We start from the raw sequence: 21,256 nt of genomic DNA on the forward strand, positions 1-21,256 counted from the left end.
TACCCCCCCTTTCTCTCTGCCTGCCCCCTAGCTTTCTGTCCGTCTCTCTGCTTGCCCCTCTTGCCACCACCGCCAATTTAAGCCTGCTTCCCCGACACCAACATTGATATTATCGTGCACCGAGACGCTTCCCTGCTGGGCAGTTATATTGTACTGCGCATGTGGAGGCACACTAAGGGTTTTATTATTGATGACACAGTAACCTGCTGAAACAGGGACAGAATTTGAAGGAAAAAAAAAAAAGTCACTGCAAGTACAGGAGAAGGCCATTCACTGCCCCGTGGAGCAGTGAATGGCCTTGGCCCCGCAGTTAACTGAGGATTGCTGAAGAGCGCCCGGTCCAGCAGCTCCTCCCTCTTTCCTTCATCCCAATCGTGGTCCAGCAGCTCCCTCCTTACTTCCCTGGCTTACTTTAATTTTCTCTTTAACAAAGAGAAGGCGAGCCTTAAAGGCGCGTGCAGCTGCTGGCAAGTCCTCCTCTGATGCAACCGGTAACAAGAAATTGCGTCAGAGGAGGCCTTTCCAGCAGCCACGCACAACTTCAAGGCTCATTCCGGCTGCTTGTTAAAAAGAAGATTACGGAGTAAATGCACAAGCTACCTGCCACCACTTCCCCCCACCACCACCTTCCACGCACCTGTCACTTGCCCAATGACAGCCGACAGTGCTCAAGAGCTGCATGCGCAGCAGCTGGACATAGACATTGTGAAAAGTTACCCAATAGATTTTGGTGAGAAACAAAAACTATAATTCCATTTGTATAAGTTGATAATTTTTTAAAAAAAATACAACTGGAAATAAAGCCTCTTTAAAAAATAAACACCGTATGCATAGAAAGGCTAACTAAAAGTTTGGAATTATGGGACTCATTAAAATATGTGGGGCGGGGACAAATTTTTTCCCCGTGTCATTCTCTAATGTATTACTCATCACATTATTCTGTACAAAAGTAAGGAAGTTCTTCTTCACCCAGAGAGTGGTAGAAAGCTTGAACACTCTTCTGGAGTAGGGGAAAACACCCTGAAGGGATTCAAGACAAAGTTAGACAAGTTCCTGCTTAACAAGAACGGGTGCTGGTAGGGCTAGTCTCGGTTAGGGCGCTGGTCTTTGACCAGAGGGCCACCGCATGAGCGGACTACTGGGCATGATGGACCATTGGTCTGACCTAGCCGCAGCAATTCTTATGTACATGAATAGAGCATCAACACAGGTCAATGTTAGGAGAAAACAGGGCAGTAACTGGTGTCCAAAGCAAAGCTGACAGTCATGAGTAAGGAGACACTATATTCATACAATGTTTAAATTTTTTTGGTAAATAAATTCCATTAATGTCACAGGCAATTTTTCTATCTAGAAGAATTTTTGTCTGCAGAGATAACATGCTTCTTTACAGTAGAGATGTAAATGATTTAAATCAAATTTTTCTGACTAGTGATGTAAATCATGATTTAAAATCAAATCCACCCTGGCATCATGTAAGCAGAAATCATGCAAAACTAATGAAAACATGAAAAATGCATTAAACAAACAGCTTTGATATAAGGAAATAGAAATCTCATAAAACAGCAAATACTGAAACATACGATCACTGCTCACATGCATAACCAATTTTAAAACAACTTTATTCAAAATTACCTTAAAACCATAACAAGCAAATTAGATCAGAAAATACACGACTGCATTTTGCACTCATCAGCTCTGTTTCTATTCAAAGTAGATAGTCATTACTAAAACAGTTTAAAGAAATTAGGTTTTTAAATAAAATATGAAAGCTAAGTGTGTGCAGGATATTTTTTTCTCTTGCAGCTCTACAAACCCAAGAAACTAAATCTAGTCTAGTTTCCAGCATATTACTAATGAATATGTATATATTTGCATATAATGGAGACAAATTATTCAAATGTGTTAACATCTCTGGGAAAACATGAATGACTAAGTAGTGCAAACAAAATGTTGAGAATGGATCCATGATGTGAAAGTTGGCCAAATCAAAATTGAGTTGGGCTCTGGATGAGCTTATCATCTAATTTATGATTTTCTAACCTTCTCTAATTAACTCAAAAGTATTTTTAAGTACTTTCAGTGAGGCTGTTTCTGGTGACTCTGGTCATGTTTTCTCAGAGATGGTTACAAATCTACCTGTGCAAATCCTGAGAAGGGAAAACTGGTTTGAAACCCTTCAGGTCTGGATTTGGATCTCTGTTCTTTAGGACAAGACTTCAGGGCAGTAGGGCCATATTTTCCTTAAAATACTGGTGACTTCCTGATGATCCTGGGTGAGCCAGAGCTATGTAGTGATCCATGTACAGAACTGGAATGTGCCCAACCTTGGCTCAGTAACATTCAAAGATAACTAACGAACAGTAAATCAGAACCTGATAAAACTGCCATTACGATTGAGTCCACAATACCTTTCAAAACTAACAATTCTATTTTTAACTTTTTTTTTTTTTAAGAAACTGTTCCTCTTTTCCAGATTACTAAATGGACAAAATTTAAAAAAAAAAATCCAAAGTGTTCATGTAAAGTAAATGGAGGTCCATAGCTAAGGGTTGTTTTCCCCAAACAAAAGTGGCAAGCATGAAAATAATATTTTCTTATTGAAGACCCTTCACTTCTCTGAGTATCTGCAAAGAAGAAATGAAAACAAGCTCGTAAGTTCTGACAGACATTTTAGAAGAGCCAACTTTTAAACAGAGTGAGGTAGGGGACAGACTGATAATGATCTGGGCCCTTGAGAAGTGTTATGGGCTCCTAACCACCTATAAAAAGTGATTAAACTAAGGGCTCCTTTTATCAAGCCGCGCTAGTGGGGCTAGCGCGCGTTAATTTTCATCATGCGTTAACCCCCATGCTGGCCTAAAAACTACTGCCTCTCAAGAAGAGGTGGTAGCGGCTAGCATGGCCGGCTGTTTAATGCGCGTTATACCGCTAGCGCGGCTTGATATAAGGAGCCCTAAGAGGCAAGGGGAGAGTGGATCCCCTACTGCTGTGGGTCCTCAGGTATTGCCCTATTTCTCTAATGATCAATCCACCCTCCTGGAGTGATGGGAGGCTCAACTGCACTTTCATAGACTTTAAAGGCAACTGATGCATATGAAAATTACAGCACCACCACCTATCAAAAAAAAGGCAATTTTGGTATATGTTTCACCTGGCACCAAATTCTTAAACAAGAATCATCAATAATCCTTATAACAATGAGATCTGTTCTTTTAAATCTTTCAACTGTTTTGCTTTTTTCATGATTACATTTAGGGAATTTAGGAAACACCTAAAAACATCTCTGTTCCTGAAGTACTTAGGTAGCTGATTTGTACAATCTTATTCCACAATAACTAATCTCTAGAGCTGTTAGTCACTAGCTTTTAACTTTGCTAGTTCTACTTAATTTGTAGCATTTTTAATCATTGTAAACCGCATAGAACTTCATGGTCCTGATTCTGGAACTTGGAGGCATGGTGAATGGCTGGCTAGCAGTTGAGCTCCCTCCTCCGAGCATCATTTATTAGACTTTAAAGTAACAAGTTTTCTTCTATTTGAGTATAAAATCCTCTAAAATGACATCAAACAAGCAGAAGATGCAAAAAAAACAAACAAAAAAAAAACCAACAACAACCAAAAAAAAAAAAAAAACAAACTCCTGCAAAATCTACAGGAAAGATTAAAAGAAGATCCACAGACTCCTAGTGGGATTCCTCTGCTAAAGGATGCATTAGATGTAATAGAGGTAATGGAAGAACTAAGGAACATTAATTTAAACTTAACTGAGATGAGGAAAGATGAACCTTATGAATAGTAAGATGGATAAAGTAAATAACAGAATGGACAAGTAGATTGATTTTTCACGTCAAAAATTACAAAAACTAGGTGGACACTCGAAGTTACAGGGAAATACTTTTTAAAACTAATAGGAGGAAATATTTTTTCACTCAGAGAATAGTTAAGTTCTGGAACACAATGCCAGAGGTTGTGGTAAGAGCCAATAGCATAGCTGGTTTTAAGAAGGGTTTGGACTTTTCCTCCAGGAAATTGTCCATAGTCTGTTATTGAGAAAGACATGGAGAAAGCCACTGCTTGCCCTGGATCGGAAGCATGGAATGTTGCTACTCTTTGGGGTTTTTGCCAGGTACTAGTTACCTGTATTGGCCACTGGGATGGGCTACTGGGCTCGATGGACCTAGTAAAGACTATTCTTATGTTATTTGTCAAGAAGTGGCACAAATTTCTAAAGGATGAACTGAGCCTGAGATTTTTATGCAATGAAATTATGAATCTTCTGATCGACAAGGATAAAATACTACTTTAAGTAAAAAGGGAGATGATATCAGAATATTGAATCTAAGAATCTGGATCTTCTGCCTGATAATAGGAGTCAGATTTCTGCGCTGTTAGCAACCCATACAACTTTAGGAACTCCATGGCTACTTTGGCCCTTCCCATTTAGAATTCAGTAAATGGGGCACACCATTTGCCCATGAGAATCAACATTTGAGGGGCTAAACTATCCTTCATTGGTAATGCATCTATTGCCATGTCTAGAGCTTCATATAGAGCAGGGGTGTCAAAGTCCCCTCCTTGAGGGCTGCAATCCAGTCGGGTTTTCAGGATTTCCCCAATGAATATGCATGGAATCTTTTTGCATGCACTGCTTTCATTGTATGCTAATAGATCTCATGCATATTCATTGGGGAATTACTGAAAACCCGACCTGACTAGATTGCGGCCCTTGAGAACCGACTTTGACACCTGTGATAGCAACCACAATGTATTTTTATGGATCCTCTTATCCAAATTCAGCTTTAACAATATATCATACTCTTGTCATTTACTTAACCTTTAAATTGCTGTAACATCTTTCAGCTGCTCATTTAGTTATCTACTCAAGTGTTCATGCTTCCTGTTCTACCTGTTTCTTAGAGCATTATTTCCTTTACTTGGTATTTGACCCTGAGTTACTGATTCCCATGTGTATGCATTCTTCTGTATTTCATACACACTTTTCATTTAAAAACACTGCATCTCATTAACAGCAACTAAGCATTCAAAACACAAACACACAAAAAAAATCTATTGTGAGAATTGTCATTGTACAGCCCCAAAAGCCTCCGATATACACTGAACTGGATAACTGAATCAGTCACATAAATCCATCACTTCTAAATAAAGCATGTATCATATTATAAAACTTTAATGAAAGAGAACACAGAAGTGTCAAAACTTACACAATGGTTCTGAAGTACCTCAGTTTTGGCTGGTTGTATCTAGGGCACAAAAGATTTCAAAAATCAATACCTTAAAAGGAAGTCAGATATTATGAAGTATATGGATTTCATTTCAAGCTCTAACTAAAGTACCCTCCCCACCAAAAAAAGATACTAAATTTTAGTCTAATGCTGGATTTGGTTTGATCCATTTAAGATAAATGTGGCCTTTGAAAATACCACAAGCATCGTCAATTGAAAAGATCATTGGCAACTGTTTTGTCGTCTATCATCATTGAGAGTGAGAAAAGATAGAAACATGGCATTTTTACTCCTCTCCTTCCTCTATCCTGGAATGTTTATAGATTTTCTTTTGCAAGAGGTGATCAACAATTCAAATTATCTCTTCCTTCCCAAAAAGGGATTAAGGGAGTTAAGTTTTTCAGTCATTCTCTGATTTTTAAGTTCTCTCAACTGTGGAATGACCTTCTAATTCTTTAAGGAGTTCCGGCTCACTTCAACCTTTTCGCAAATCCTTAAAAGCTACTTTATTTGCTAAACACTTTGAAAATTAACTTTACCAAACTTAGTCTTATTCTTTTCTGATTTTTTTATTCGATAACTTAACTATTGTAAACCGAGTCGAGCTTTCCTTGAATGATGACTCGGTATATAAAGTCAAGCATTAGATTAGAAACATTTGTATGTGTGGGATAGGTGTAAATGTACTTGTATATTTAGAAATAGCAGGAGGCATATGTGATTAGAGCTGTGATACCAGGATGGGGATCTGAAATAACATGATCTGACTAACAAATGCATTATGATATGCCTACCTGTTTGAGTAATAGATATGGTTTGGTATATGAGCTTAAACGTTTCCAAAAAAGAAAATTTTCTGAAAAGAGTAATTTGAGTTGAGTTTCAACCTAGCCTGTAAAGAATTATAGTGTAGCCATTGATGTGCTTAATGATTCCTTGCTCCTGGATACTGTTGGTGTATTACCATGTCTGCCATGCTATGTTTTGTCATATTATGTTTTACCATGCTTTGTTAATTATGTTTTGCCATTTTTGTCAGACAATGTTCTACCATGCTATCTTTACGATACTGTGTTTGCCATCACTTTATACAAATACACTATTATGTAAGTAAACTTGTAACCCATTCTGAGCTCTTCTGGGAGGACAGGATATAAAACCAAATAAATAGATAGAAGGAATACCCGAATGTGAAAGACACACGAGATATCTAGGTATGCTATTTTTGACAATTTTTTTTAGCTAGTGATCCATTATGATTTCTTTACTTATACTTACTGGATTTCCACGATAGTACATATGGCAAGGTCTTGGGTGCTCTTATGTTGAAGCCAAGACTAGACTTTGGCTCCATCTTACTCAGCTCTCTGCTGAAAGAGAACGAACGTCAAAGTTCATTAATCTAAAACATACACTATATGCAAAATTAAGAGTAAATCTGTTCTCCATACACAGAATCACCCATAAATATTACATCCAAGATAGCAAAGATACTTAACTGTTGCAGGTATTTTCCAAGAATAGAAGTCATTCTTCACATGTGGGGGTGACCTCATCCTCAGAACCTTGTACTGACACTGCCAAGTGCACTGTCACTTAAAATTTTTAGTCAGTACCAAACTGTACACACGCAGATGCCCACCCACCCACCCGGCTACGACTCACAGGACCAGCAGCAGTTCAATAATAAAGATAAGCAGCCAACTAAGGAAGGTTGGGGGGCAGGGTCTTGCGGTCCTCGGAGAACACCTGCTACAGGTTAAGTATCTTTGCTTTTTCCAAGGGCAAGATGGCATATATTCTCACGTGCAACTCAAGCTGCCACGATCATGACTCTGGAGAAGGATAATGGAGATAGTCATGGGCCCTGCAAACCCAAAAGGGTTGGATGGAAAGTAAAAAGATTTTGCAGAACTGCTTAACTAAATCCACCATCTCTTCTGGAGTTTTGTTCCAGAGTAGTGAGAAAGCAATGTTACTTACCGTAACAGTTGTTATCCAGGGACAGCAGGCAGCTATTCTCACTAGTGGGTGATGTCATCCGACAGAGCCCCGATACGGACATCTTGCAAGCATGTCTTGCTTGAAGAAACTCAGAAGTTTCGAGATGCCCGCACCGCGCATGCGCCAGTGCCTTCCCGCCCGATGTACCGGGCGCGTCTCCTCAGTTCAGGTAGCTAGCCTGAGAAGCCAACCCAGGGGAGGTGGGTGGGACGTGAGAATAGCTGCCTGCTGTCCCTGGATAACAACTGTTACGGTAAGTAACATTGCTTTATCCCAGGACAAGCAGGCAGGTATTCTCACTAGTGGGTGACCTCCAAGCTAACCCCAATGGGATGGTGGGAGAGTTGGCAACTTAAGAGAACAAATTTTGTAACACTGTTTGGCCAAACTGTCCATCCCGTCTGGAGAAAGTATCCAGACAATAATGAGAGGTGAATGTATGAACCGAGGACCAAGTGGCAGCCTTACAAATCTCCTCAATCGGTGTCGATCTGAGGAAGGCTACAGAGGCTGCCATTGCTCTGACCTTATGGGCTGTGACCTTACAGGGAAGGGATAATCCAGCCTGGGCATAGCAGGAAGAGATACAAGCCGCCATCCAGTTGGAGATGGTGCGCTTCGATACCGGTCGTCCCAACTTGTTTGGATCAAAGGAGACGAAAAGTTGAGGAGCAGTTCTGTGTGGCTTTGTGCGATCCAAGTAGAAAGCTAGAGCACGTTTACAGTCCAGAGTGTGCAAAGCAGATTCCCCAGGATGAGAATGAGGCTTTGGAAAGAACACCGGAAGCACGATGGATTGGTTGATGTGAAATTCAGAGACCACTTTAGGTAAGAATTTTGGATGAGTACGGAGAACCACCTTGTCATGATGGAATATGGTGAACGGTGGATCCGCCACTAGGGCCTGAAGCTCACTGACTCGACGAGCTGACGTGAGGGCCACTAGAAAAACCACCTTCCAGGTGAGATACTTGAGTGGAGCCGTGTTGAGAGGTTCAAACGGAGGCTTCATAAGATGAGACAGGACAACATTGAGATCCCAAACCACAGGAGGAGGTTTGAGAGGAGGGTTGACATGAAAAAGCCCTTTCATAAATTTGGAAACCACAGGATGAGCAGACAAAGGTTTCCCTTGTAGAGGCTGATGGAAAGCCGCAATAGCACTCAGGTGGACTCGTATAGAGGTAGACTTGAGGCCAGACTGGGACAGGTGTAGAAGATAATCCAATACAGAAGATAGGGAAGCTCGCTGAGGTTCCGTGGCATTGGAAATACACCAGGAAGAGAATCTAGTCCATTTTTGGGAATAGCATTGTCGAGTAGCAGGCTTCCTGGAAGCCTCCAAGACCTCCCTCACTGCTTGAGAGAACTGGTGAGGAGTTATGTTGAAAGGAACCAAGCTGTCAGGTGGAGGGACTGCAGATTGGGATGAAGTAGTGAACCTTGATGTTGAGTGAGTAGTGAAGGAAACACTGGAAGAAGTACTGGCTCCCTGCTGCTGAGTTGAAGTAGAAGGGAGAACCAAGGTTGTCTGGGCCACCGAGGAGCAATCAGAATCATGGTGGCATGGTCTAATCTCAATTTGACTAGAGTCTTTTGAATGAGAGGAAAAGGAGGAAACGCATATAGGAAACGTTTGCTCCAATCCAGCAGAAAAGCATCTGCCTCTAGGCGATGAGGAGTGTAGATCCTGGAGCAAAATTGAGGCAGCTTGAAGTTGTGGGGGGCTGCAAAGAGGTCGATCTGAGGTGTCCCCCACTGAGCAAAGATCTGATGAAGGGGGTCGGAGTGGAGCGTCCATTCGTGAGGCTGAAGTAGACGACTCAATTTGTCTGCCAAGATGTTGTCCTTCCCCTGAATGTAGACTGCTCTGAGGAAGGTGTTGTGGCGAACCGCCCAATCCCAGACCCGAAGAGCTTCCTGACAAAGAGGGGCCGAGCCCGTGCCCCCTTGTTTGTTGACATAATACATGGCGACCTGATTGTCTGTGCGAATAAGGACCACCATGTCGTGAAGCAGATGTTGAAAAGCTTGGAGAGCATTGAAGATGGCCCTGAGCTCCAGAAGATTGATTTGATGGAGTCGTTCCGCACTGGTCCAGAACCCCTGAGTGCGAAGACCATCCAGATGGGCCCCCCATGCATAGTTCGATGAATCGGTCGTTAGAACTTTCTGATGGGGAGGAGAATGAAACAGCAAACCTCTGGATAGATTCGAAGAGGTCATCCACCAGAGAAGAGACTGCCGTAGAGCAGGAGTGACCACAATGTGACGAGATAACGGGTCGGACACCTGAGTCCACTGAGATGCCAGAGTCCATTGAGGGATCCTGAGATGTAGTCTGGCAAAAGGCGTCACATGAACTGTAGATGCCATGTGGCCTAAAAGGACCATCATGTGTCTCGCTGAGATGGATTGGCGAGAAGACACTGACTGGCAGAGTAGAAGGAGAGCATGTAAGCGTGGAGGAGGAAGGAATGCTCGAAGTTGAATGGTATCCAGGACAGCCCCTATGAAGGGGAGAGACTGGGTGGGCTGAAGATGGGACTTTGGAAAGTTGATCTCGAAGCCCAAGCTCTACAGAAAACAAATGGTAGTCAAGGTCGCCGAAATGACCTTGGGAGCGGACGGGGCCTTGATGAGCCAGTCGTCGAGGTATGGGAACACCTGGAGACCCATGTTCCGGAGTGCAGCGGCCACCACTACCAGACACTTCGTGAAGACTCTGGGCGACGAAGATAGGCCGAAGGGAAGCACTCGATACTGCAGATGCAGATGTCCCACCCGGAATCTGAGGAACTTGCGGGAGGCCGGATGAATCGGGATGTGAGTGTAGGCCTCCTTGAGGTCCAGAGAGCATAACCAATCGTTCTGCTCGATGAGGGGATAAAGAGAGGCAAGGGTCAGCATGCGGAACCGTTCCCTGACCAAAAACTTGTTGAGGACCCGAAGGTCCAAAATGGGACGCAGATCGCCCGTCTTCTTCGGGACCAGAAAGTACCGGGAGTAAAACCCCTGGTTTTGTTGATCCACCGGTACCGGCTCGACGGCCCGAAGCCGGAGCAAAGCCTGAGCTTCCTGGAGAAGAAGAGCGGTCTGTGTGGAGTTGGAAGGATACTCTCTTGGAGGATGGTCCGGGGGGACCCGTTGGAAATGAAGAGAGTATCCCTCTCTTACGATGGAGAGGACCCAGAGGTCCGTGGTGATCGCCTCCCATCGATGACAAAAATGATGGAGACGACCCCCTATGGGAAAATATGGGGTAGGCAGAACGAGATCGGTTATGCTCCCTGGAGGAGAGTCAAAAAGGCTGAGTAGCCTTGGGAGCAGCCGGCATTTGAGGCTTTTGCTGAGTCTTCTGGGGCGGCTGTCGCTTTGCAGGCTGTCTCGCAGGAGGGGCCTGCCTTGGTTGATAACGCCTTTGGTAGATTATAGGCGGTCTAGAAGGACGAGACTGTTGTGGTTTAGGCTTAGGCCTCATGATAGACTGGAAAGATTTTTCGTGGTCTGACAGTTTTTTAGTAACAGTCTCGACAGACTCATCGAACAGATCCGCTCCCGCACAAGGCACATTTGCAAGTCTGTCTTGGAGATTCGGATCCATATCAATGGTGCGAAGCCAAGCCAGTCGACGCATGGCGACCGAGCAGGCCGCAGCACGAGCCGAGAGCTCGAAAGCATCATAGGAGGATTGCATCAATTGAAGGCGCAACTGGGACAGGGTCGCCACCACCTCCTCAAACTCAAACCGAGCCTCAGCATCGATGAAAGGTGTGAACTTGCGGAGTACCGGCAAGAAAAAATCCAAATAGGACGAGAAGAAAAAATTGTAATTGAGCACTCGAGTCGCCATCATTGAATTTTGATAGATACGTCTACCAAACTTATCCATCGTTCTCCCCTCCCTGCCAGGAGGCACGGAAGCGTAGACTTGGGAGGGGTGCGAACGTTTAAGGGAAGACTCGACTAGGAGGGACTGATGAGAGAGTTGAGCTCCCTCAAACCCCTTGTGGTGCACGATGCGGTATCGAGCATCCAACTTGCTAGGTACCGCAGGTATGGAATACGGTGTCTCCAAACACCGCATGAGAGTCTGGTCAAGTAACTTATGCAGGGGAAGCCGAAGTGTCTCCGCCGGAGGATGAGGTAAATGCATGGTGTCCAGATACTCCTTAGAGTACTTCGACCCAGTATCTAAGGTCACATCCAAGTCATCCGCCATCTGTCTGAGAAAGGATGAAAAGGAAAGTTGGTCCGCCAAGGCCGGCCGGCGAGACGGACTAGAAGACGTGGAAGCCTCCGGTTCCAGGGAGAGCTGAGAGCGGCATGGAGAGTATGAGGTAGATGGTTCTTCATACTCCGGTCCCTCTGGCTGGGATAAATCTGAGGATGAGTATCCCATACGCTGCATTTTCTTCTGTGGAGACACCTCCGAATGACGCGAGGAGTGTCTAGAAGAATGTCGAGATCGATGCCCCTCCCGATGCCGGGATGGGGAACGTGATCTTCGATGCATCGATCGATCCCTTGAAGCCTCGAAAGAATGGATTGGACTCGATGCAGTGGAGCGCATGGGAGGCAACGATGCCGACTCACGCAGTGCCACCCAAGTCTGGTATGGAGTGCGAAAGAACTCCTCCTGCGATGCAGTATGCCCAGGACTCCGATTATCAGGGGCCGATGTAGTACCCTGGTGACGTGGAGGTGTAATGGGCTCTAAAGGCGGCATGTCAGAAAGGGAAGCCCGCCTAGTGGGTTCCGCCGCCCTCCGCCGCTCCCCCTCGTCGAGCAGGGAAATCGAACGACGAGGAGGAGGAGGAGGGGGCGGACCGCTCTCCGGGACCGGGACCGTAGTATCGCTCTGAATATTAGCGATAAGCCTCGGTCCCATCGTCCGCATGAGCTCAACAAATTGAGCTTCGAGCAGGGATTTAAGCGATGCCGATATGGAGGGATCCGCACCGAAAGGGGGTCCTCCTGCACGGTCATCGCGTTCCTTCGTGGTCGAGTGCTTCTGCTTGGTAGCTTTGGGCACTTTTATGACCACGGGAGGAACAGTGGAAGGCGGTACCTGAACCGAGGAGACGGGAGCAGGAACCGATGCTGAACTCGATGCAGAAGCCGGTGTGAACGATGCTGGCTTCACGATGCTCGATGCATGAGTCGCAGATGCAGGCTTCGAACAGACCGGTGAAACATCTGTCGAAGTCGAAGCAGATGGCTCCTTAGAAGACTCCATCTTAAACATGGACTCCCAAAGTAAGCAGCGCCGTTTAAAAGAGCGCGCTGTGAGCGTGGAACAAGGCCGGCACGATTTCGGAACGTGTTCTGGACCAAGACACTGAAGACAGCGCCGGTGTGGGTCCGTCAACGAAATCGCACGCTGGCACTTGCTGCACTTTTTAAAACCGGTGATAGGCCGGGACATAGGCCGGAAAAGTGACGTTGCTAGGTCGAAGGAGCTAGGTCGCAGCCACGAGGCCGGCCCGGCCGAACCGCCGGACGAAATAATTGTAACTTTTTTTTTTTTTTTTTTTAAATAGAAATAAAAGTCAAAGAAAGTAAGTAAAACAATAAAACGCGGGGAGAGAAGGCAAAATACTGAAATTTCAGTCAGCGCAGAATTGAAGAGAACTTCTCAGCTCCGCGGAAAGAAAAGAACTGAGGAGATGCGCCCGGTACATCGGGCGGGAAGGCACTGGCGCATGCGCGGTGCGGGCATCTCGAAACTTCTGAGTTTCTTCAAGCAAGACATGCTTGCAAGATGTCCGTATCGGGGCTCTGTCGGATGACATCACCCACTAGTGAGAATACCTGCCTGCTTGTCCTGGGATAAGTAAAGATATGGATCAAGGCCCAAGTAGCTGCTTTGCAGATGTCCTCGGATGAAAAGTGGAAATAAGCTATTGAGGTGGCCATAGCTCGTATACTGTAGGCTGTTACATGGCCCTGTAGCATAAATACAGTCCACCAGCCAAGTGAAGATGGTTCTTTTGGTAACAGGAACTCCAAGTCTGTTAGGATCAAAAGCCACAAAGAGCTGTGAGGATCCACTATAGCAGGGGTCTCAAAGTCCTTCCTTGAGGGCTGCAATCCAGTTGGGTTTTCAGGATTTCCCCAATGAATATGCATGAGATCTATGTGCATGCACTGCTTTCAATGCATATTCATTGGGGAAATCCTGAAAACCCAACTGGATTGTGGCCAGGTAGTATGTCAGAGCACATTTGCAGTTCAAAGTGTGACGAGCTGCCACTCCAGGATGTGAATGTGGTCTTTGAAAGAAACAGGCAGTACATGGACTGGTTGAGGTGGAATTCTGAGATGATTTCAGGTAGGAATTTTGGATAAATTCAGGTGGAATTCCGAGATAACTTCGGGTAGAAATGTTGGATGAGTTCAGAACACTACTTTTTCATGGTAAAATCTGATATAGGGAGGATTAGATACAAATGTTTGAAGGTCATTCACATGACATGCAGACATGAGGGCTATGAGAACAATTTTCCAAGTGAGATGTTTTTGAGAGAGCACATTGTAAGTGGCTTAAGAGTAGACAGTACTATGCTAAAATCCCAGGCAACAGGTGAAGGCGCGATAGATGGTTTGGTGTGGTACAGCTTTCATGAGATCTTATGACCAAGGTATGAACAGATAGGTTTCTTGTCCAAGTGAATGAAATGCACTGATAGCACTGAGATGTACTTGAACTTAATTGGGTTTTAGACCAGAGAGGTGAAGAAGATTGTCTAGGATGAACAGAAATGGACATGTGATAGGTTCCAGAAAATCTCATCCATTTGAAGTGGTAAGAGTGCTGTGTAGAAGGTTTTCTAGATGTTTCAATGAAAAGCAGACTGCAGCAGAAAGGGATAAAGCATTTACTTGCTCAGTGAAAAGAAACCATGCTTTGAGTGCCAACGATCTTGGGCTGGAACGTAGGAGAGCGCCTTTGTTCCGAATGATTAGGGTTAGTAACGGTTGCAACTTGCACAGTTTCTTGGTTGAAAACTCTAGGAGGAGTGGGAAACAAGGTTGACATGGCCAACAAGGCACTATGAGGATCATGATGTCTCGATCTGGGTGAAGTTTTTCCCAATGAGAGGAATTGGAGGAATGTGTAGAGAAAATTGTACTCCCAATGAAATGAGGAGGGCATCCAGTGCCAGACAATGGGGGAGCATGGAGTCTAGAGTAGAAATGCAGAAAGTTTCTTGTTGTGGAAAAAGGCAACAGGTCTACAGTATATCTAGTGTCCACCATGTAGAGAAAATCAATTGCAAGATGGTTCTGCTGAGAGACTATTCATGGCGTTGAAGAAGTCTGCTCAATTTGTCAGCTAAAACATTCTGTTTACCTGCTAGAGAAACTGCCCTGAGAAGTATGTCACGAGCAGTTACCCAAATCCAAATTACCCATACAAAAAGATAAAACTTGATTGTCCATATGAACAAGGACTACAGTAAAATCTTGGATTGCAAGTGTTTTGCAAGACAAGCAAAACATTATTACATTTTAACTTGATATACAAGCAATGTCTTACAATACAAGTACATACCGTATACACACATCACAACCTAGCCGATGATTTTTCTCTCCGACACTGCAAGAGTAGTGACTGTTCTAAACAAGCAAAGTCTTGCAATACAAGTACATACCATATACACACGTCAAATCACCACAACTGAGCCGATGGTTCTTTTGACGCTGCAGGAGTGTAGTGACTGTTCTAAATGAGCAAGGTTTTACAAAACAAGTATGTATAGTATTTTGTATTAAAGTTTTTGGGTTGTAGAACGAATCATCTGAGTTTCCATTATTTCCTATGGGGAAATGTCGCTTTTGATATACTAATGCTTTGGATTACAAGCATGCTTCTGGAATGAATAATGCTCGCAAACCAAGGTTTTACTGTACTTGCTGGAGGAGTTGGAATATCTTGAGTATTGCCTATTGCTTGTGGTTCTAAGAGATTGATATGGAGAGTCACATCTGCACCCTACTCAGACCCTCAGTCATCTGAGCTCTGAAGACAGAATTATCAGTGACAGGACATGCCTAGATATGGGGGATCAAGCATTCTTGTCACAGAGGGCAGGTATTTTGAACAAATGTTCTTTAGACTTAATGGTCCTTATTGAGAAAACTAGAGTTACTACAGAAACAATCCAATTTGAGTTGACACCAAACTAGGGAAGACTAAAAGTAGTTTAAGTACTGAGGTCTTTGATAAATAACTGGTTGATATTCAGAAGAAAATCGATTCCTTTAAATTGAATCTACAAAAAACCAAAATGGTGTACCAATTGTTATTTGAGATAAGTCCGAGTTTTTCATTTTGACCACATTGAATTTTCATTGCACAGCACACAGCTTTTTATTTTTCCAGGGGAGGTCTTTCTTATGCCTATGAGGTGTTTTGCCTGAACACCTTAAGTCACTTTTGTGGCGGCGGGAGGGTTTTCTTCTGGAGGCTTTTTCCTCCCGTTTGGGTTAGTTCCGTAGCTTTGTTCCTCTATATTGCATTGTGTATGTGAAAGTGTTATTCAAAATGCCTAGATATGGGGTACATCATGACCCAGGCCTGAAAGAGGATCTGGGAAAGGAGTGTGTGGCATGTAAATGCATCAACCAACCGGATGCTGAAGAAGGGAGGTAAAGCACTGAACAGCCATTGAAGAATGGTTGGTATTATATATTCCGTCTCCCTTCTCAAAAGGACTATGCAATGATGATTTGTGCCCTAGGATATGTATGCATGAAACTTTGGGACTTTCAATGTGGTCACATTTAAAAGAATATTCAGAGGTGATTAAAGGGGGCTTGATTTTGTTCCCTTTCTCTGGAAGCATGTTGCTATATAGAAAAAGACACGGATAATATATTTTCTTTCACTTTTCTTTAGTTACATTTATAACCATTGAAGAACTAGTGTATTTTTTTTTTGTTAGGGGAACATAAGAGCAAGAGCTAGCTGACTTAGAAAGGTGTGAACTATGATCAGACTTATCAATTTACCTCCAGTTATATTATTAACCAGCTATACTAAGTTCTTTTTCTTTGTAATTGTCTGAAGTAATTCTCATAATAAACTAATGTAATTATTCCAAAATTAACATCTGGGTTTGTTTTTTCCCCTCCTTTGTCATATTTAGGAAGCATTGTATGTGAAGAGCAATTTATGGGATCTGGGAACAGTTTCACAACACTAACTAAGATAAATTAAGCCAGACATCTGGGGAAACATAGCTATAGATAACTGTTCACATAGAAAAATAGCCTAGTACTAATTAACCATAACAGAAGGATGCAGTGGCATGCCTAGAAAGGGAAGAATGTTTGTGCTTCTTAGCTCTTACATGCTGTGCACCTTTGGTGCATTAATGAAAATGTAGAGCATCCTGCCTCTGGAACGAGCCCAATGGCCAACACTTCGGATGCGCGTGTGGTGGCTGAAGGCATGCGACTGTGCTCTCTCCCTGCCCGCGTTCTCGGCAGGTTAAAGAACCTCGCAGGCCGCACTCCAACCTCAGTAGCACGCTCCCTCTGACGCATGGGATCGCGTCAGAGGGAACGTGCTACCGAGTTGGAGAGCGGCCTGCTAGGTTCACTAAAGCCAGCCACCACGATCGCAGGCTGCTTTGAAGAGGAGCAGGCCAGAAGACGCCGGGATGGAGGGAGGGTACGAAGGGGATCAATACCGGGAGCCAGGGGGAGAGGGGTATGCTGGGGGGGAGACAGAAGGGGCCATGGATAGGGAGAGGGAAAGGGGGCTGCTTTGTGGGGAGGTGTGCTGGGGACAGACAGCTTTGCTCTGGGGGGGGGGGGGGAGGAAGACAGAAGGAGCCATGGAGAGATAGGGAGACGGAAAGGGGGCCATGGAGAGACAGTTAGGAGAGGGAAAGGGGGCTGCTTTGGGGGGGAGGTGTGTGCTGGGGGCAGACAGAAGGATACAGACAGCGGGCAAGGAGAGAGCGATAAAGAAACATCTATTCTAGCACCCGTTAATGTATATACATACACACACGCCGCTAAGAGCCGCTGCACCTGCTCATCCGGCCGCGCGTGCTGCGGGCGCCGGTCTGGGCGCCGGTGACTGGAGTTGGGCTCCGCTGGGCTTCCCCCTTCCCCTCCTTCTTTGCGCTGCATGCGAGTCGGCTTGGCCCCGAGTCACGTGTTAGTGCCCGAGGCAGAGACTGCGAGAAAAGCGCTTCATTCCTTCTTCCACCGCCATACTGTATTTTACACTAAATATCATTTTTATTCCAACATTTTACTCCCGCTCGATGTTCATGAACAATGCCCTTGATCTTAGGGATGAATAAGATAGCTGTGCTGCTGTGAAAGAGATCTAGAGGGAGAAATTCTAAATAAGGAAACAGCATTCATCAGGCAGGAACATCTAAGTCGTCCCCCTTCACTGCACCGGAGGAGCAACGCGTTCGGCGGTTTGCCCCGCCCCCAGCAGCCACTTAGGCACCTGGCCTGCTTTTCCAGCCCTCTTAAGGGCTTTGCAGACCGGGCCTTTTTCCCTGTTCCAGCACAGTGAAGGGGAAGGGAGATCGAGTCGTCCCCCTTCACTGCACCGGAGGAGCAACGCGTTCGGCGGTTTGCCCCGCCCCCAGCAGCCACTTCGGCATCTGGCCTGCCTTTCCAGCCCTCTCAAGGGCTCAGCCGCCAAAGACCGACACCTAACTCAGTGTCACTAACTCCTGAGGGCCACGTACTATATTCCTTGACTCTCACTTGCGGCCTCCCTGATCTGATCATCTTCTCTCAAGTTCACATATTTAATCTTTGTATCTACCCACGACTCCTATTTCATACCTGTTACATATTTTTACCTTTAATTCCATCTTATGACCTGTTCATAGTCTCTTATACCTACACATCGTTCTCACTTAGTACAGATCTGTTCATAGTCCATCTCATCTTAAATGCTTCTAACCTCTTTTTGAACTTTGGTTCACAGAACTACGCTCCGCCCTTCCCCCGAACCAGCAGGGGATGAGTTTTGCTACTTCAAAACCAAAGCCAGGACCTCAACATTTCCTTCTGAATTTAGTCTATATTTCCCTCTGCTCATAGACTTACCTTTCCCACAATCTCTCCAGATTACATGCCCTGAATTTGTATTCATTCATAAGCCTCCCCTATGCACTCTAGCTTACATACCCCGTGTTTGTATCCGCCCTTAGCCTACCCACTTTACCCTTTATTCTCTTCTTTCTTCCACTTCCCAGGCCTGCTGCTTCTACCTAGCTACCCCTCTCTAAGCTTCTCCCCTAGCCCTCCTCTTCCCCCCAACACCCCTCAATCTCCCCCTTGCGAACCCAGTTTTGGTCTCCCCTTCACACTAGCCTCTCAGATTGCCCCCCCCTCTGAATCTTTCTCCCCCCTCCTGACCAGGCCAACATTTCCAACATGACCAGCATCACTCATAATCTTCCCGCCTTTCTCCTCCTCTATTTGCTTAGCACAAGAGGCTGGATTACAAATGTTCTAGCATTTGAACCTATTTCAACCTACACCACTTGGACTAGAATCCCCGGTCCTGACAAATTCCTCCGCCCTCATCGACTTATACACGATTGCACAGAAGCAGGTCCTTTCCCAATTCCTGTGATCAATACCACCCGCCACCCTCCTAGACCAACTCCTAAAAGAAAACGATCTCTAAAATATCTGCAACGTACGATACCCTCCTGCCCCCCACAACAATCCATTCTTCCTTGTGCCTACTTGAACATCCACTCAGCTAGAAATAAGGCCCAGCTCATCAAAGACTGGCTGGAAGAAACTCGCTTAGACATTGTCCTCCTAACCGAAACATGGCTCATTTCCGACCAGGACCCCATCATAGGGGACATTCTCCCTCCACACTACAAAATTATCACTCTCTCAAGAAACTCAAAAAGAGGAGGTGGCCTCGCTATCATTCTCCATAATCACCTTCACTTCCATGTCCTAGACCACAGGTGTCAAAGTCGGTCCTCAAGGGCCGGAATCCAGTCAGGTTTTCAGGATTTCCCCAATGAATCTGCATGAGATCTATTTGCATGCACTGCTTTCAATGCATATTCATTGGGGAAATCCTGAAAACCCGACTGGATTCCGGCCCTCGAGGAGGGACTTTGACACCCCTGTCCTAGACTCTAAATCAACCAAGGACCTAGAAATCCTCACCTGCAAAATTTCCAAAACAGACTGTATAGATAACCTAATCGTCACGCTATTCTATATACCCCCTAATAAATGGAATCAAGCAAAAGATGATTTCTACGAGCACCTTCTTGCTAACTCGTCAGCAGGTACCTACAATCTCTTAGCAGGAGACATCAACCTACACCTAGAACAGAAAGAGAACTCAAATGTCGCAGACCTTCTCTCCTTCCTCACGACACTAGGCTTCTCCAATCCCCCCCAAACCACAACCCATAACAAAGGCCACCACCTCGACCTCATCACCTTTCTCTCCAATACCAACACCACTCCCAATATAAGTCTCTTAGACCAAACCTGGTCAAATACCCCCTGGTCTGACCACCTCCTGTGCAATTTTGAACTAGCCTGGCACAAAAAACAACCTGACAAAAAGCCTAACCCCATCCATACAAAGCAATTCATCTGGACAAGAGAACATCTTAATCCAGCAGACTTCTGGTCACACTACACTCTCATCTCCGACTCCGACGTAGACCCCAACTTCCACCTAAATTGGGAAAAATTTAGCGACCAGGTTCTTAACACCACTGTCCCTCTTAAACTTCGCTCGAAAACTCTTCGCCCCTCAAACAGCTGGTTTGACGCGGACCTCCTGACCATAAAACGAGAAGTCCGGAAACATGAAAGAATCTGGCGTAAATCAGGGACTGATTTAGACAGACTTACCTGGCGACTGAAAGTCAAAGAATACAAAAAACAGATCGATAAGCGCAGTAAACACTACTCCCAACTAATAAACTCCCCTTCTCTAAACAGCAAAGCACTTTTTAGACTAGTTAACTCCCTATTCGACATAGACTCTCACAAACGCCCCACCTCCGACCTCCCTCCCTCCGCAATCACTCTAGCCGACCACTTTGCGAACAAAATCCACACTCTAAAACTGTCTCTTTCAGCTCACAGCCCCGATCCCCCACTCAACCTACGCGCAGCAGATACAGAAGGTTCAATAGCCGACATGTCCTGGACCTCCTTTGTAAATCCTGACTGGAATCTATTCCTCGAACTTTATTCTAAATACGCCAATTCCAACTGCCTATTAGACACTTGTCCTCCCACCATCATGAAATGCGCCCCCCCCATCATTCAAAGCAGAACTCTTCAATTGGGTATCTCTATGCCTGTCCACTGGACACTTCCCGTCCGAACTTGGCCACATCCTCATTTCCCCTATCCCTAAACAACCCAAGGAGCCAATCTCTTCCATCACCAACTACAGACCCATCGCCAACATACCACTCTTCCAAAAACTCATGGAAGGTCTTGTCAACAACAACCTTACGAATTACCTTGACAAGTTCAATATTCTTCATGACTCCCAGTCCGGTTTCCGCCCAAATCATAGCACCGAAACCGTCCTAGCTGCCCTGACAAATTACCTCCTCCACCTGTTCTCACTGGGTAAAAGCGCCCTGATACTTCAATTCGATCTGAGTAGTGCCTTCGACCTGGTCGACCACGACATTATGCTCAACTGCCTTGACTCCATCGGCATCTCCGGTCAGGTAATAGATTGGTTCACAGGCTTCCTAACCAACCGTACCTACCAGGTCCACAGTAATGGAGCCTTCTCCCACCACTGGTGTAACTCTTGTGGAGTCCCACAAGGCTCTCCCCTATCCCCCTCCCTATTCAATATTTACTTGACCCCTCTGGCACGAAGCCTAGCAAACTCTAACCTAAAATCGTTCATATATGCAGATGACATCACCATCATTGTTCCCATTACCTCACTCACTCTAGAAACGGAAAAACTCATCGCATCTATCCTCACCAAGTTA

At 45.0% G+C, this 21,256-nt stretch overlaps 1 protein-coding gene across 2 annotated transcripts in view; it reads right to left on the minus strand.

Annotated features, from left to right (window-relative positions):
• Positions 1-1,603: 1,603 nt before the first annotated feature.
• The window catches only part of LOC117356514 (gametocyte-specific factor 1-like), an 81,133-nt gene continuing 61,480 nt past the window's right edge, over positions 1,604-21,256 (minus strand). The window contains exons 8-10 of one of the 2 annotated variants that reach the window (XM_033935800.1): positions 6,525-6,613; positions 5,226-5,264; positions 1,604-2,627 (exon numbers count right to left, since the gene is read on the minus strand). In XM_033935800.1, coding sequence (XP_033791691.1) covers positions 5,245-5,264; positions 6,525-6,613 — 109 coding nt within the window. In that variant the 3' untranslated portion in view covers positions 1,604-2,627; positions 5,226-5,244. Of the gene's footprint in view, positions 2,628-5,225; positions 5,265-6,524; positions 6,617-21,256 lie in introns of both variants that reach the window. The other variant, XM_033935799.1, reaches the window with a different exon arrangement.

This window comes from Geotrypetes seraphini, chromosome 3, assembly GCF_902459505.1.
Source record: "Geotrypetes seraphini chromosome 3, aGeoSer1.1, whole genome shotgun sequence".
Taxonomy (NCBI): Eukaryota; Metazoa; Chordata; class Amphibia; order Gymnophiona; family Dermophiidae; genus Geotrypetes; species Geotrypetes seraphini.